General features: G+C 28.9%; 1 protein-coding gene across 2 annotated transcripts in view; it reads right to left on the bottom strand.

Annotated features, from left to right (window-relative positions):
- Window positions 1–15,857, bottom strand: part of LOC123294915 (integrin alpha-PS2) — a 259,591-nt gene extending 243,734 nt beyond the window's left edge. For both annotated transcript variants that reach the window (XM_044876108.1, XM_044876109.1), the window contains exon 1: window positions 15,266–15,857. In XM_044876108.1, the coding sequence (XP_044732043.1) occupies window positions 15,266–15,456 (191 nt within the window). In that variant the 5' untranslated portion in view covers window positions 15,457–15,857. The remainder of the gene's footprint in view (window positions 1–15,265) is intronic.
- Between the last annotated feature and the right edge of the window lie 354 nt (window positions 15,858–16,211).

Below are 16,211 nucleotides of genomic sequence, written 5' to 3'. Positions count from 1 at the left end.
ACTGAAGTAACCGTTGAAATACCATGTAAAGAACGTGTTGATTTCGCAATCGTTTGTTTTTTTACATCACGTAAGTAGATAGTCACTATTACACACAAAGTAATCAAAGTGTCTTTCTTCTCACTTCCACAGTGGATATAATATATAGTTAGTTATAACAAACAAACACATACATAATATATGTAAGGTATAAATTTAAAAAATATACAATAGGTACCTGTATACATACTATATAATGTATGTAATGATTAGGAAAAATTTTTCAAACAAAAGTTGTTTATTTACATATAAGGAACATTTTTCGCATTTAAACTTTTGTTCTACCTCTAATGGTTTGCAAGATGGGTCCTAGGGATCAAAGACCCTATTGACTTATGTTGATTATTTTCGATCTCGACCTCACTTTTACGTTCTGAACACGTTATAAAATTTCGGTTTGATATCTCTTTTTCGTTTTTGAGTTATCGTGGAAAATAAACAAATTAGGTGATTTTATGAATACATATACCAAAAGTTTGTTAGAAGCACAATATTTTTAAGCGTTACCAAATTTGGAATTAAATTTAGTATACTTTGATACATTTCATATATACATATAAGTATAGGACTAAATCTAGTATACCTTGATATATTGCATACATGTATAGGTACACATTACTTGGGGGGTTTTAACCAGTTTTTTACAAATTACAAAAAAAAATTAAGCATCAAATAAAAATAAAGTTCAACCAAAGTTCTAGCTGATTTAATTGAACACAATAATATATTTTTGTGCAACTTTTTATTTTTGTGAAACATTTTTTCGTAAACATCAGTGTTTACCCGTAGTAGTTTTTGTAATATGTAAAAAGCTGATTAAAACCCCTAACTAACCCTCAAAAAGGGGAGCTAGCCCCTCCCCCTGAGAGGTCGATTTCTCGGTACGAAGTTTTTACAACCTTATAAATAACTGCGGAAAATTTCAAAGATGGAACACTTTTCTTTATTACCATGATTTTTTATTTTTTATTTTGTTGTGCTATTAGTCGTTAGATCTTCAACTGAAAAAGCACATTATTTTCCTTTAAGGATTGTATTGCAAAAAATCATATTGGACGTTGGAAACAGCATCTATGTTTCAATATGTAAGTAAACTAGAACTGGAGAATTGGAATTATTAAGATTTTAGCTGCGTCTTTGCAACGGTAATAAATAAAATAAGTCACACTGTATTCATAAAAAAATACATTGTTTTATATAAAAATCAATGAAAACAAATAGTTTTGGTAGATTATTATGAGACCTCTCTATATGTTTAAAAAAAATTGACTCATTAAAAAGCCAGTGAGTAATAATAATAGTACCTAACCAATCAAAGTAACTCAAACCATCGCATCGTTACTTGATTGAATCACCAAAAAGATTTCATGTGCTTAAATAATTTGCGTGACAATTTGATTATTAAGAATCAAATAATCAATATTAGATTTGTAAATGTATTTTATGGTGAGTAAGTAATTTATTTAATCAAAATTTATAATATAAATCTTAGTTTAGTTAGTTTATTACACCTTTTGGCTGATGTCCAACTTGGCCCATTCTATATTTGCATCGTAAATGAGTCACGTCGTCTCTCCTAAAGACTGTCAACGAATGAAAGTAAATATGACACTTTTTACGTTTTGTTTTCAAACTATTTATAACTGATTTGGATATTTTTCTTTAAGTCTGTTAATTAAGTCATTTCTTTTTATTCTACCTCCCAACACTCTCAATTATTTTGGATAATCAATAATTAAAATTCAATTTATTCATTCTTTTTATAAACAATACAATACTGTACAGAACATGTCATTAAAAGGGATAAGGAACAAGAAAGGAAGGGGGAGAATGCTTGTGTAAATGGTCTATTTAACACATATGACATACATTTTTCAAGTAAACCTACTTTTGTAGCTCTATCACAAAATAAAAAATCGCTGAACAAATTCTACACCTAATGGTAAAAACTATGTGAGTAGGGCATAGAACACGATGCCTTTATATAATGCACTCCAGGCCACACATGTCACTCCCATAGTAAAATTAAAAAACTGAGTATTTCAAAAAATAAAAATATGGTTTATGTAAATCGGGTCCGTTTTACCGAATGGAAATATGTACCACTTCTTGGTCCATTTGGAATCAATAGATTTAGATCATAAGATTAAAAAAAATTTAAAACTTACGTCCTAAATTTTTTCCTAAAAACGAATCTTTGAGAGAAATTTCAAATGTCTTTGACCGTCCGTATCGTTGGTTTTAAAACTAATATAAATGTTAGGTAATATTTGCAAGTTGATGTCTCATGCAGTCTCCCAATTCGATTTGATTAGTTCTTTGTAAAATATAATTGGGTAAGTTAAAAGTGTCCAGTTTACTCGGCACCTAAACATGCTATTCATTTGTTGACTCATACACATTCATAACTAATATCGTACGATCTACGTATCATGTACGTTAGGTACCTACAGTACGTAAATATAACGAACGATATGTGTTGTGATCTAAATTAGTACAATTTTAGTGGAACAGGAACACACTAAAAACAATGTTCATACATACATACGAGTACACTGTCAATTCAAGCAACAGTCAGTTCAATTATATTTAGCAGAGTTTTGTAAAATTTATTTTGTAAACACAGATTTTAAGGAAAGTAGTTTTTATATGAAAATGGATTGTTAGCGCCTCTCAATAAAAGTTTCTATTTAATCTTACTAAAATAATAAGGTACGCTAGTTAAGTAGAACGTCATCTCGTTAAATTGCTTACTTAAATATTGACAAATGGAGAAAATAAACAAGCCAAGTCATTTGCGAAAGATTGTAACTCTACAAGATGCTTGCAAAACTACTTTTCTTAATCACCTGGCAGGTAGAAAATTCCACCAAAATGACCTGTCTTTTTTATAATATTTTTGATTTGCCTTTTTTATAATATTTTTAATTTACTTACTTTTTTATAATATTTTTAATTTACTTACTTTTTTCTAATATTTTATAATTTTTAAAATCAATCATTTCCGAGAAAATCCTAAAATTGAGTCTTTAAACGGAAAAAGAAAACCGACTTCAAAAAGTAAAATAATAAAAATGTACTAAAAAGTAAAAAAATAACAATAATTATAACTACATTATATTGTCGTTATTTTTTTACTTTTTAGTGAATTTCTATTATTTTACTTTTTGAAGTCGGTTTTCTTTTTGTTAAAAGTTTTTTTATTTTATGATTTTTAGTGAATCTGAAGTACAGTAACTAATTTGTGACTAAAAATGAATCATCGAAATTGGTTGGCGTGATATTGAGTTATTCGTCCATTTGTCGCGCACATACTTACTGCAAATTTAAGGCTTATATTTTTTTTCATGAATGCCATTGTCAGAACTGGACCAAAATGGGACCACACGAGAAGCACCAGCTTTCAAATAAAAAAAAATTATCAAAATCGGTTTCCCCAGTCAAAAGTTATGAGGTAACAAACACAAAAAAAAAAAATACAGTCGAATTGAAGTCGGTCCATCCATTGTTGTTTTGATCACTGCTTCTGAGTATTGGTTCTGGGCTAACTTTAAAAATGGTCAATATTTGAGGTTAGAATGTTTTTGGTTGGCCATATTTTACATGTTGGCCAATTTTACCGTAAAATTTGGCCAACCTAAAAAAATTCTAACCTCAAAATTTTACCTTTTTTTGAGACCCGAACTTTTCAAAGTTCCCTGGTGTATTGACCAAATGGTAATGGATGGTATTTTTAGATTATATTGACCTAAATCTGCAAAACCTAATTTGGTTTTTTTTTGCAATACATTTGTGGTCCTAAAAAGGCAATTTGACAATTTTCCGGGAATGGTTGATTTTGGAACCGGAAGTGGCGATTGTCCAAAAAACAAAATAAAGGCGAAACATTATAAAAGCTACTATATTATCCGACATACATAGTATTTTTAGACTCATCGCCTATTCGAAAAAAGATAAAAATGGATAAAATAGGCCTTATCTTTTTTTCCTCACTTCAGGGAGCAAAACGACCTAAAAACTTGTGAGCGGCGACTGGACTATATCCCGCTTTTTATTACTTTCGAAATCGTATTTATGCCTGTTTAAACATGACAATTACTATAATGAAAACAATGAAAGTGATATTTGAATGAGCGCATGTATCCAAAAGCAATATATTTACTTCAATTTAGTATAAACAAGATGGATGATTAAACGTCTCTATTTCGATGTTTGCTTCGTCCGGTTCTCGCTAAATAATTTCATAAAATAACAACAAAACATGGGTAGAAAGTGAATTTGCAAATGAATTTATCGATAATAATATGTATGTATACATATTATGATATGAGAAGGATGCTTGGATGACTAAAACGGAAGTCGTTAACTAAACGTATGTGTTATAGTGCTATCTATCTATCTATCATTATTAAATTTATTTTTAATTCAAAATTTTTATTAGTCTGTCTTATTGTTTTAAACAAATCACTACATTACATTACAACTGAAATACTATTTAGGCAAAAATACAACAAATACCCACAATAATCATTAATCTGAAATCATGACTATCAAGTGAATTTCTTGCAAAAAATGTATCGAGTCAATGACAAATCACTTGGAATTCACTTGGAACGCTTTTTTGCCATTCCTAAATCCTTTGGATGCATTGTTGAACTACACGTCTAATAGTAATCTATGGGCTATCATTGCTTTTACTAGTTTTACTCTCGTTCACTCCTTTGTTACATCCGGGAGGTGAATTATTTTACACGATTCACAATTATTACAAAATACAAAAGCACGACTTCAAAAACGTAACATTTATTGCTCCCATCAGATAAATGATAAATTCACACTACTGAGATTTTGCTACAATCTATGATTCTATTCCATATGAGTGTTGTTGCTATAACACGTTTTATCCAAAATAAAATAGCAGCGAGCTAACCTAGTGTTTAATTTAATATAATGACTCAGTTCCATTTAACAACTAACTCAGTTAATGATATCTGCTTTTCACTGCACCAGATAAAATTGAAAGCCCGTTTTAATGAGTCTGATTTACGTTTAAAAAATGTCTTCGAATTTTAGGAAGAGATGTTTTAGCATTTTTAAAAGAATCTGCCTACTTAATTTCGAAAACATTTAGTTTAAAGAATGTTTCCTATTTCATGATAAATATATACAAAGTGTTCCTATTTCATGATAACTATATACAAGTTATAACAGCAGGACTTCAACTGCTGAAATGCTAGATAACGTTAAAATATTGATAATTTCTGAATATTCTTGTCTCAACCAGCAAACGGCCCTCATATATGCATATATACAGGATACTCAAATTTTTGAACAAAAAGAATAGTATTCTAAATATTGTCAGCTTCAAAAAATTTGGAGCTGGCAATATTTGGAGCTGTGGAAATTTGACAGTATGGGCTAAAGATCCTTCGTGATTAAAGTTTAATAATGATAAATTACAAACACTGCGGTAGAATGGCAAAACATTTTTTTATTCTAAACAGCAAAGGATATTGGGTAATTTTATTGTATTTGCACTAATTATTATCTCTACTGCTGATTTTCGTACTTTATCATTATAAAGCTTAAGCCATGAAGCAGGTCATACTGAGTACACATTTTCAAATATTTTTAAGCAAGCATTTTAGCTAATTTCACAAAAACATTCTATTTCTCCTGAAATTCAAAGTACTATATCTAGAAAAGAATTATTTCCTGGCTGTTAGCGTATTGGAAATTGTCATTATTTTAACGTTATCTATCTTTGATGAAGTCCTGCTACTATAACTTGGAACATCCCATCCTATTTAGAATAGAGACTGAACTGTACTTGAAAAAAGATTTAATAAAAAAAATTTATTCAAAATTGGCAGCACTATAATTGTGATTGACCTGGACTTATGAGATCTTTTAAAGGTTCACCGTTACTGATAAAAGGCCATGTTTCAAATTGAAAAGTTGTTCTGCATAACAAAGGCAAGAACTTTTCTTCGATACATTTTTACGAAAAACTAATACATTCAGCAGAGATCTAAAAAAAGCAAAATGAAATTGTTTTTATGATTATTCAATTAAAATTCCAAATCAAAATAACAAGAAAAAGAAACTAGTACTATAAGTTACTTCTCTAATAAGGATAACGAAATTTGGCTTAGGTTTCGAAAAAAAGTTGTAGGCTTTTTAATGAAAAAACATTTCCAATTGACTAGAGTATGTCTCTATCTGTTATCTGTTAACAATCAGTTAACGAAGAAAAGTTGATTTCTAAAGGACTTTGTAAGTATGGGTCTACCACAAATACCTCAACGTTTTTAGTTCTATTATTATTATCTTTTTTTTTTTTTTTGGAAAATTATTGTCTTTTTGTGTCTCCAATCTCAAGTTAACTAGGTTTCTACGGCAATGTACAAAAACTTTTTTATGTAAAATTAACTCGCAAACAAATTGTATAATTGCTATAACTGCAATAAACTTAATGCAATAAACTTAATACTCTGCGAGAAATTTAAAAAAAACCTACGACCTTTGACTTAAAATTATTTTTTTCCGCACATGATATTGCAATGAAGTTTTCATAGTCCATTTTTTGCATCCGAAAAATATTAAGCACGGTGCAAAACTTCACTTGGATTTTTAAAGCGGAAAAACTTATATTTACTTATTTTCCTGGGCTATGATACTAAGAAACATTTTTAGATAAAAATATTGATCTTTAGAAAAAATTATAAAAGAGAAAATGAGCTTAAACGTTGCAGAGCTTCATCATTAGAGAGCCTAGTTGTAGAGCTAGCCATCAAATGTGGATAATTTAACCAATAAAATGTGGGTCAATTTCTTCATTATTTACATTTTTAGTTTGACACTTTGTACCTCTGAAGGGGGATAATTAAACTGCGTAAAAAATTTTAGTCTAAAAAGACTGAGCTTACTCACACTCTCCGTTTGTAATCAATGTAATTTTATAGAGAGTTTAGGAAAAATTTGGATACCAAAAAGGTAAGAAAAGTCATATCTTATAATAAATAAAAAAAACTTTCCCCTATACAATTTATTTAGTATAGCGCAGTCTGCGCCGCTAATATTAATAAAAAATGACATTTAAAAAAGCAAACAACAGCAGTGATCAAGGTTAGCTAAGTTTTATATTTATTTATTCATACATGATGTAATCTTAAACAAGTTCATAATTATATGAATCTGAAATGGAATTTAGACATCACACAGTACTTCCATAAACCATGCAACAAATAAATTAACTTTTATACGCATACGTATACGTATTTATTTGTATATTTTTAATCGAATTATGTTGGGTCAATTCATTTTCAGAATGTGCAGTTTTAAAAGATGGTAATGGATTTGCCCTGAATAATTATACCATGTATATATGTAATATACACAATGTTCGATTTACATCTAAGCATATAAATATCACGAGTATGACAGAGTACATGCGTTAAGCAATGCATCTAAGTAGGAGGTTATATAGTTATTATATGAAATTGCAAAAGTGACTTGTATCGTGGCTTATCTGTTATAGTTCATCTATTCAACTAAGAAACTCCCATATAAATAGGAGAAAGGCATATAAATACTCGTGATATTTATATGCCTAGATGTAGAACAAAAATTTAAATTTAATTTTCCCTCATAAAAAACTAAAGGAAAGGTTGTTTAACTGCAAACCTGTTAGTTTAGAAAATAAAAGATTTTTAAATGTTTAAGCATTGAAGTTCCAAACAAGTTAAGATCTTTGCTTATATGATAAGTGCTTCAATAAAAACGAATTCTTTCAATTCAAACAATAAAAAAATATAACAATAAAAGTTAACTGATTAATAAACAAGTGTGTTTTTATAATAAGTTGTATTTTGTAAATCTAGCACATAGCGTTAACAATTTTAAAACCATTAAAAAAAAGAAAGTGTATTTATGAGAAGCTTATCTGGGATACGGTAAAATTAAAGAAAATATAAAACTCCAGTAACTTTATACATCAGAGCTTGCGTTTCATTTGGTAGTTATCATTATTTGCAGACTTCTTTACGATATTGGTCCAATGAATAATCCAAGTTTGTTACCACGAGTGCCGAACGCAAATTTGTCAAAAATCGAAAAAACCTTGAAAATTTTGTTTTGTTTTTTTACAGATTTTGGCGATTATTACCCTAAACCACTAGTTTTTGATAGCACGTTTCCAAGTACCTTTTTTTTTAAATGTAAATTAAATTTGCTACAATATGAGATTAAAATTGCCTCCGTAGTCCCAATAGTTTCCGAGATAAATCCTTTAAAATTTTATCATTTTTTCGAACTTCGAAATTTTTTTGCAATTTTCCCTCCTAAATATGGAGTATTGAGAACAATCAGGATCAAAATGCGCTCGAGGTCCCAAACTTAAATTATTCATAGGACCCACATCATAAACAAGTCTATAAAAAATAAGAGCTACCGGGTTTGACGCAAAAAGTTTAAATGAAATATGAACAAGTGAAAACAAACAATTGACTGAGTTAATTGTTGAAATACCATGTATAGTCAGTGTTGATTTCTTTATCACATTACATATACCAACATGTGACACATACATAACTGATAATCAAGTATAGTACATATTATAAAATTTCCGCCCTAATTGTCGCCCTCACGGGTAAACAGTGATGTTTACGAAAAAATGTTTCAAACTAAAGTTGTTTAATTTTTGATAAGGAACATTTTTTACATTTAAACTTTTGTTCTATCTCTAACGGTTTACAAGATGGGTCCTACGGACCCAAGTCCAAATTGACCTATGATGCTCATTTACGAACTTGACCTCACTTTTTACGTTTTAAGCACGCTGTAAAAATTTCAGCTTGATATCTCTTTTCGTTTTTGAGTAATCGTGACCACAGACGGACGGACAACCGGAAATGGATTAATTAGGTGATTTCATGAACACCTATACCAATTTTTTTTTGTAGCATCAATAGTTTTAGGCGTTACAAACTTGGGACTAAACTTATAATACTATGTATATTTCATATATAATATACATGGTATAAAAATATTGTAAATATTTGAATATACAAGAGTTATATAATCTTCACATATTAATAAAGTAGTGAATACTGTTTGTAAGAAAGCATCAACAGCAACACCTAGCACTAGTATTGCGATTGCCATTAGGTATCTCACAACAACCTTGACAATACCAATCTTGTCAAATTGATAGGTTAGAGTTAGACTCAAACCATTTGTTATTAAGTCATACAAGCAATATTATCACTATCTACTCATTTAATAATATTAATAATATAATTGACATTACCAGTTGATAAAAACGTGATACATAATTATATTAAGTATTGCATATTACATATTTTTCTTATTATTTAGACCGTGAGTCCATAATGATACCGAGGGAGTTCGATTGATAATTTTAAAAAACTTCTTAATAGAAAGTAAACATAAGCAATGGCATAGAAAAAAAAAACCAAGTGTCGAAGTACGAGCAGAGTATTTTGCTATAACTTCATGAAAATAAGAATAAAAGTTATAATATAATTTATCATCAAAATTGAAAATATATATTTTTTTTTAAAATTTGTGCCCCCTCTATCATGTTCATACATCATTACAAGATATGTATTTTTGTATTATATGAGGTTCAGCGCGTAAATAATATAGTAAGTTTTAGAAATTATTGACAAAAAAGAGACTGTTTGGCCCTTTTTTACATTTTTTTAAACAATAGAAATGTACAAAAAAGTGCTAAATACTATCTTTTTTGGCCAAAATTTCTAAATCTTCTAAATTTCTAATGTATATTATTTACGGGATAAAACTTTTCGAGTGTGTGATGGGCGAAAAAAGGCTCTTATCAACCCACCGCCTTTCTATGCGCTTCTTTTTGTCTGCCGTTCAGAGAGTTATTAAAGATAAGTTTGGTAAGAAAAATAAACAAGTATTTACTGTTTTATTATGGCTCAGGTGACGAATTTATGGAAATTGACTTCTTCAATTATCGTATTTCCATTAAGTTTTTTTGTCTGCCGTTTATATAAAAATAAAATTTTTGACAGCATAATAAACAAAGAGCAATTCGTGTGCAACTATCGAAAAAGTTGAAAAATTGTATTCACGTTTTCAACTTGGACAGTTGCCATTTGTTAGTGCGTATCATGCTATTACACTCACTTTTTTTAACAACTACAAGCGAATAAATAACGTCGAAATATGAAATTCGATTAACGAAAGCAATCGAAATTTGAAATCGACAGAAACTAGATTTCCATGAATTTGATGGTCTCAATTTGATAAAAACTGCATTGTTCTTTTCCTTATTACGAAATTATGGGCTTACGGTCTGTTATTATCACAAATGTTTAATATTTATGTTTATAAAATAAATGCAAATAATATTTTTGAAAATGCGCAAAATACAAAAATACAAAATAAGTAGATAATTATATAAATATCGTAATTATCAAAAAACTACTCTTAGAACTCATTGTAATTATTAATTAAATAATTTGAGTAAACTTCTGCAACTCATTGGCTCCGATTATACGAGACTAAACCCGCAAGCCGGTTAGTATGTAAAAAAATGTTTTAAGACATTAAGATTATTTAATTTAATATAATAATAATTAATTTTAAAGAAAATTAATTATTAAATCTACTCTATTTTTTAATTAATATAAATAAACTGCGATTTTAACAGCTGAGGTCATACTAATGAGGTAAATCTACTTAAGGACGTATATGCGTGAGACTTGACAAATCAAAGTTTTAAGCATATCTATTAAAAATATGATTTTTTCATAGGCTTTTTGAGGGATAAAAATCGCAAAAATCCCGGTTTTTAAATTTTACGAATTGTTTACTCAAAAACTGGAGGGTTTCGAGAAAAATGTCTAAGAACATTTCTTGATCGTTATTTCCGAAGCGATACAGTCAATATTACTCATAAAAAAATTAGTTTAAACAATATCATAATACCGGGTTACCCACTGGTAACCTGCACTTCTAAGTTCAGGAGCACTTTTTCAACGAGATCCTACAAAAATTCTCCATGCGAAAATTAATCATACTCACTGACGAATTTTGTCGGGACTAAAATTTGATGACGTGTAGAACATTGTATAAAATAAATAAAAATTCTAAAGAGTCCTTAATTTTTCAAAATTCCAACCTGGCATGCTAGGCCAATGCTTCTATGCGAAATGCGAACAGCCAGTTCGCATCATTCGAAGTGTTATCTTAAAAGCTAAAAATTTTTAATGCGTGTTGAAAGTGACAAATTAATACTTTTTAATTATTAAAATCGCTGATCTCACTTTCTTATCGAAAACCGAATTGCCTCAATTCGTTATAAGTGTAGAGCCGCCATGGCTACAATCAAGAAACACTTTAAAATTTTGATAAGTATTATATAAATTAGATATTTATTTGTAAATATAATTTTACACAATGTTTGAATTTAGTAGCTTGCCTTTAAATCTAATTATAGACTCTCTTCAAATATAACCAGAGCGTTCGTTGCGTTTATTTAAAAATATTCTCATTCATATTATCAATTATTTTTTAAGCTTAATATGAATACGAAAAAAAAAATGTATTCTGAACTTCATAAAATGTAACTTTTAATTTTGTACCAATAATAAGCATTTAAAAAAATATAATGCAGGTAATAAAAGAGCTCGTTACTCTTGTCAATAATGCACTTAATTATAGGAGTTATTTATTTAAATAGATTCAGTATCACGTACTGAATGTAAATGCACAAAATCCTTACAAAAAAAGAGGAATGAGGTGCCTCTATTTTAATGAAAACTGTTTTGGGAAATATAAAAAAATAACTGTTCTATATATATTTGCTAACTGAACGGTGTTATTTGAATTTATTTACGCAATCTATAATTATCCGCACAACGCACATTTTTTTATAAATTTTTACCACACATCCCATGAACTAATTTTGTTATTCTTGAATTAAATTAATTATAAACAATTAAGTATGACCATATACAGAATATACAAGAACTAGGTACAATATAAAAAAGACCTTCATAACTTTTTGTACAGAATGCTACAAAGAAACTACAAACAAGTTATCTATTCGCACCGTGCGAGTTTCGTTTCCATGACAACGATACACTACTTTAATTATAGAATTGTATGGATGCATATATAATTGTATAGATTGCAGTTATGACTTACATTGAAAATTTAATATTAGTGTCTCACAAATTTAAATAAATAATTATGATAATTTATATTTGAAAAATAATATTTGTGCAATTTGATTTCTTATTTTCAAAATTTTTAATGCATTAAGTTTAATTAATTAGTGTTTTTCAATCATTTTAATTTGACATATTCTATAATATTAACATGTAAAGAACTGCAAATTAATCATAACAGCGTCCTTTATCGCCAAAATTTTTCACTCGAAGCGCTGGCATCGATTTTATTGTCCCTACCATGACTACGCACACATCGAATATGCTTATATAAATAAAACTATAACTTGTAGCTGAGTGTTCAAAAGTATTTTCAGAAGAAAAAGCATTAATTACCATACACTGTGCGGCACATCATAAACCGAATTTTATTCAATTAGTTATAGTACAATAAAATTAAATCAAATATTATGGTAAAAATTAAAAAATTAATGCGTCGTGAAAGTTTTCCACAGTTGTTTATTAGATTGTAAAAACTTTGTAAAAAAAAAGTCGATCTCTCAGAGGCGTAACTTAGAAAAAAATTTTGGTGGTCATTTACTCCAAAACTACAAAAAAAAGTGTGAAGAAAATTTTCAAGTTAACTTCAACTACTGGTTATGTAAAACATTTTAGAAAAACAAAAAAATATTCCAGATAATACTTTTTAGAAGTTTTGAAAATATTTTTTAGCAGTTTTTGCTCATTTAATCAAATGAAAAAAAAAAAAAAAAAACATCTTGTAATCCGTTAGCGATAGAACAAAACTTTAAATGTAAAAGTTATTTTTATAAAAAGATTTTTGTTTGAAATATTTTTTTTAAACATTAATTACTTCAAAACTTTAAGTATTTTCTTGAATATTTTTTTGTTTTTCTAGAATATTTCACAAAACCACTAGTAAAATTTAACCTGAAAATTTTCAACACCCTTTTTTTATACTTTTGGAGAAAATTACCACCAAAGTTTTTTTTTAAGTTGCACCCTCGCGAGTAAACAGTGATGTGAAAGAATGATTCAAATAAAAGTTTAACAGTGGATACTTTTTCATTTGATTGAATGATTAAAGAACTTCCATTTTAAAATTTTCATATCTCGGTAAATTTTGAAGAATTGAATAATTTGTAAAAAACTGATTGAAACCCCCCAACTACCCCCCATAAAAAAGGGGCTAAGTAGAGGTGGACTTTTTTTTACAAAATTTTTACAACCTAATAAACAACAAATAAATAAAATTTCAAAGATACATTAATTTTTTTTTTTAGGTATTTAGTTTAATTGTGCTATTAATTTACAAACTAGAAGTAGAACTAACTCTATCACCTTTAATAGTTGTGATGGGCTGGTTCAGCGCATGTTATATGCATGAAGGAGGTGCATTCAGCCTCTGAAATTGAGGAGCTGATAAATGAAATTATCAGCGGAAAGGTGGTAATACACATATATGGTATCACAATGGGCTCTATAGCCTAAGTGTGTCCTTCTAACCTAACCTAACTCTATCACCTGATAAAAAGCACTTATAGTAATTTTATTATACTTTGTGCATGATAGATATTTTCTTTTTATTGAAAAATTCCCACTTTTGATTTTTCCAAATTCCTCCAACTCCCCGTTTAAAAAATCTACTACATTTATCACGTTTCCAGATTCTTAATCAGTATTACCTAAGTAATTCTATATCAAGCCAGTGTTAAATTTTTGAAATTATATTCAAAAATTTATAAGAGGTCCTTCAAAGAGCAGCAATATCTAAGTATGGCACCTTAATTTGCACTATGCATTTACGACCAGCTAAACATGAATGAATATTGATTAGTCTTTTTGTAATTCTTAGTTGAACTTTATGAGTCCTTGCACCTTGCCTAACACTATAAAATTTTCCAAATACTGAACAAAAGATTTTTTCGCTTAGAAAAAAAAAACAGAATATTTGTCGAATTTTACTCGCTGTCGAATGTGGATAAACTCCCATTCTTGGGGTTATTCTCCCTCCGCTGGCCCAACACAGCAATATACTGTAAAACTTCAATAAAATGGATCAAAAAAGTATTTTGGGGTCGTTGTTCACGATTCAAAGTTAGAATTTCAATATATACGCCCAAGTATACTTTTTTGGTCCATTTTGTTGAATATTTATAGAATATTGCTGTGTTGGGCCTGAGGTGGGTGAATTACCTTAGAAGGGGGGAGGGGAATATATAAACATTTTAACTACGGAATCGTGATCAGCGACCTCAAAAACCTCCGAGAATACTTTTTGATTCTTTTTGTTGAATAATTACAGAATATTGCTGTTTGACCATCAGGGGGTGCATTAACATAGGAGGAGATTATATCCATATTCTAACGACGGAGTCGTGTGATCAGCTACCCCGAAAACTCCCGAGTATACTTTTTATGTTGGTCCAGCAGGGGTTGAATTACCCCAGGAGGGGAGAGTATATCCATATTCTAACTACGGAATCATGATCAGTGACGCAAAAAACCTCTGAGTATACTTTTTTGATTCAATTTGTTGAATATGTTCAGAATATTGCAATTTTGGACCAGTGAGGTAAATCATTACAAAAGGGGGGAGAGTGTGGAAATTCTGACTAGGCAATAGTGATCAGCGACCCGAAAAACCCCGGATAATACGTTTATTTTGTAGTATATTTTAAAAGTTTTAAATTCACTTTATTCTAAATAACTTCAGACATTGATTCTAATAATATGCCTATTTGGCCTATAACAATGGCCAAACTTTCTAGCGGCAGCAAGTTAGATGTAGATTTTAATATATGGCAGTCCTGAACATTTTTAAAAAATTGGCCCGATAGGTTGGGGTACAAAAAAATTATCTTTAATACGTAATGTATAATAAAAAGTAAATTGCATTTGTAGCAGTGCGGGGTATGGTGCGAAATATATAATATTATTTATAATTTTAGATTGAAAAATAATCTGATCATATTTTAAAAATAAAATAGTATTCTTTATTAAAAGTGTAAAAGTGTAGTAGGTATGACTTGACTTACCAACTAGCACCATTAAACCGATGTAAAGCAACACTGAAACCAAACATAGAATTCGAAGGTCCATGATGTTTTGTAAAATGTTCTATGTCAACATTAAAACAATTAGACCACTGTGCACCAACTAACAACAATGCACCAATTATAAAAATTAAATTCACTTTAACACTAACACTATTATTAAAGCACGACATTGTTGTAATATAAACAACTTTTTGTTAAACACTTTTCTTTTAAAAACAATGATGGTAGATTTTTTATGAATTTTTCCAAGAACACATTGTTATAACACAAATAGATAGATAGATGATTGTTGTGTTGTATATGCAGTTTGTTGATTCGTTGATCACATGTGTGTTAGACAAGAATGTACGATATTATGAAGGTTTTAAATTTAAAATGTAACGCACGCGCTACAATGAGTGGTGAGTCTTCTTAGTCCGTTCAAAGCCTTACTACAACCATAATATAATACAGTTAATAATAATACAATGTTTGTTTGTTAAGATGATCATCATATGTTTAATTGTTTGTATACTTGTTTGTTTGTTTGTTTGTTTGATTGCTTCCATTCAATTCAACAGTCCCAACAACACTGATGACTCTAACAGTCTAACTATGACTGACTCAAATAAAACTTCATTTTACTTTTATGGGATGGATCAAGTTATCTTACATGATTGTGGTGATGAAGTAAGTAAACTGAAATAAAACAAATTTAAATAGTTAATACTTTTAATGTGTAATGCTTTTGTATCTCTTTTATTTATAGATTTGTGATCTTTAAAACCGTATGGCTCAAAAAAATTATTCACTACACAGTAACCAGTTGTATAAGACTTCTAAACAGATAATGTGATTGATTAGAAAATTAAGAAGCAATAGGTAAATAAAAAATAAAAAAGTTTGTCCTATTTCTGGAAATCGATAATATATATGTATATATATT

The sequence above is a fragment of the Chrysoperla carnea genome, chromosome 3 (genome assembly GCF_905475395.1).
Source record: "Chrysoperla carnea chromosome 3, inChrCarn1.1, whole genome shotgun sequence".
Taxonomy (NCBI): domain Eukaryota; kingdom Metazoa; phylum Arthropoda; class Insecta; order Neuroptera; family Chrysopidae; genus Chrysoperla; species Chrysoperla carnea.
The sequence above is the reverse complement of the archived record's forward strand: the minus strand, read 5'-3'. Positions and strand labels throughout refer to the sequence as shown.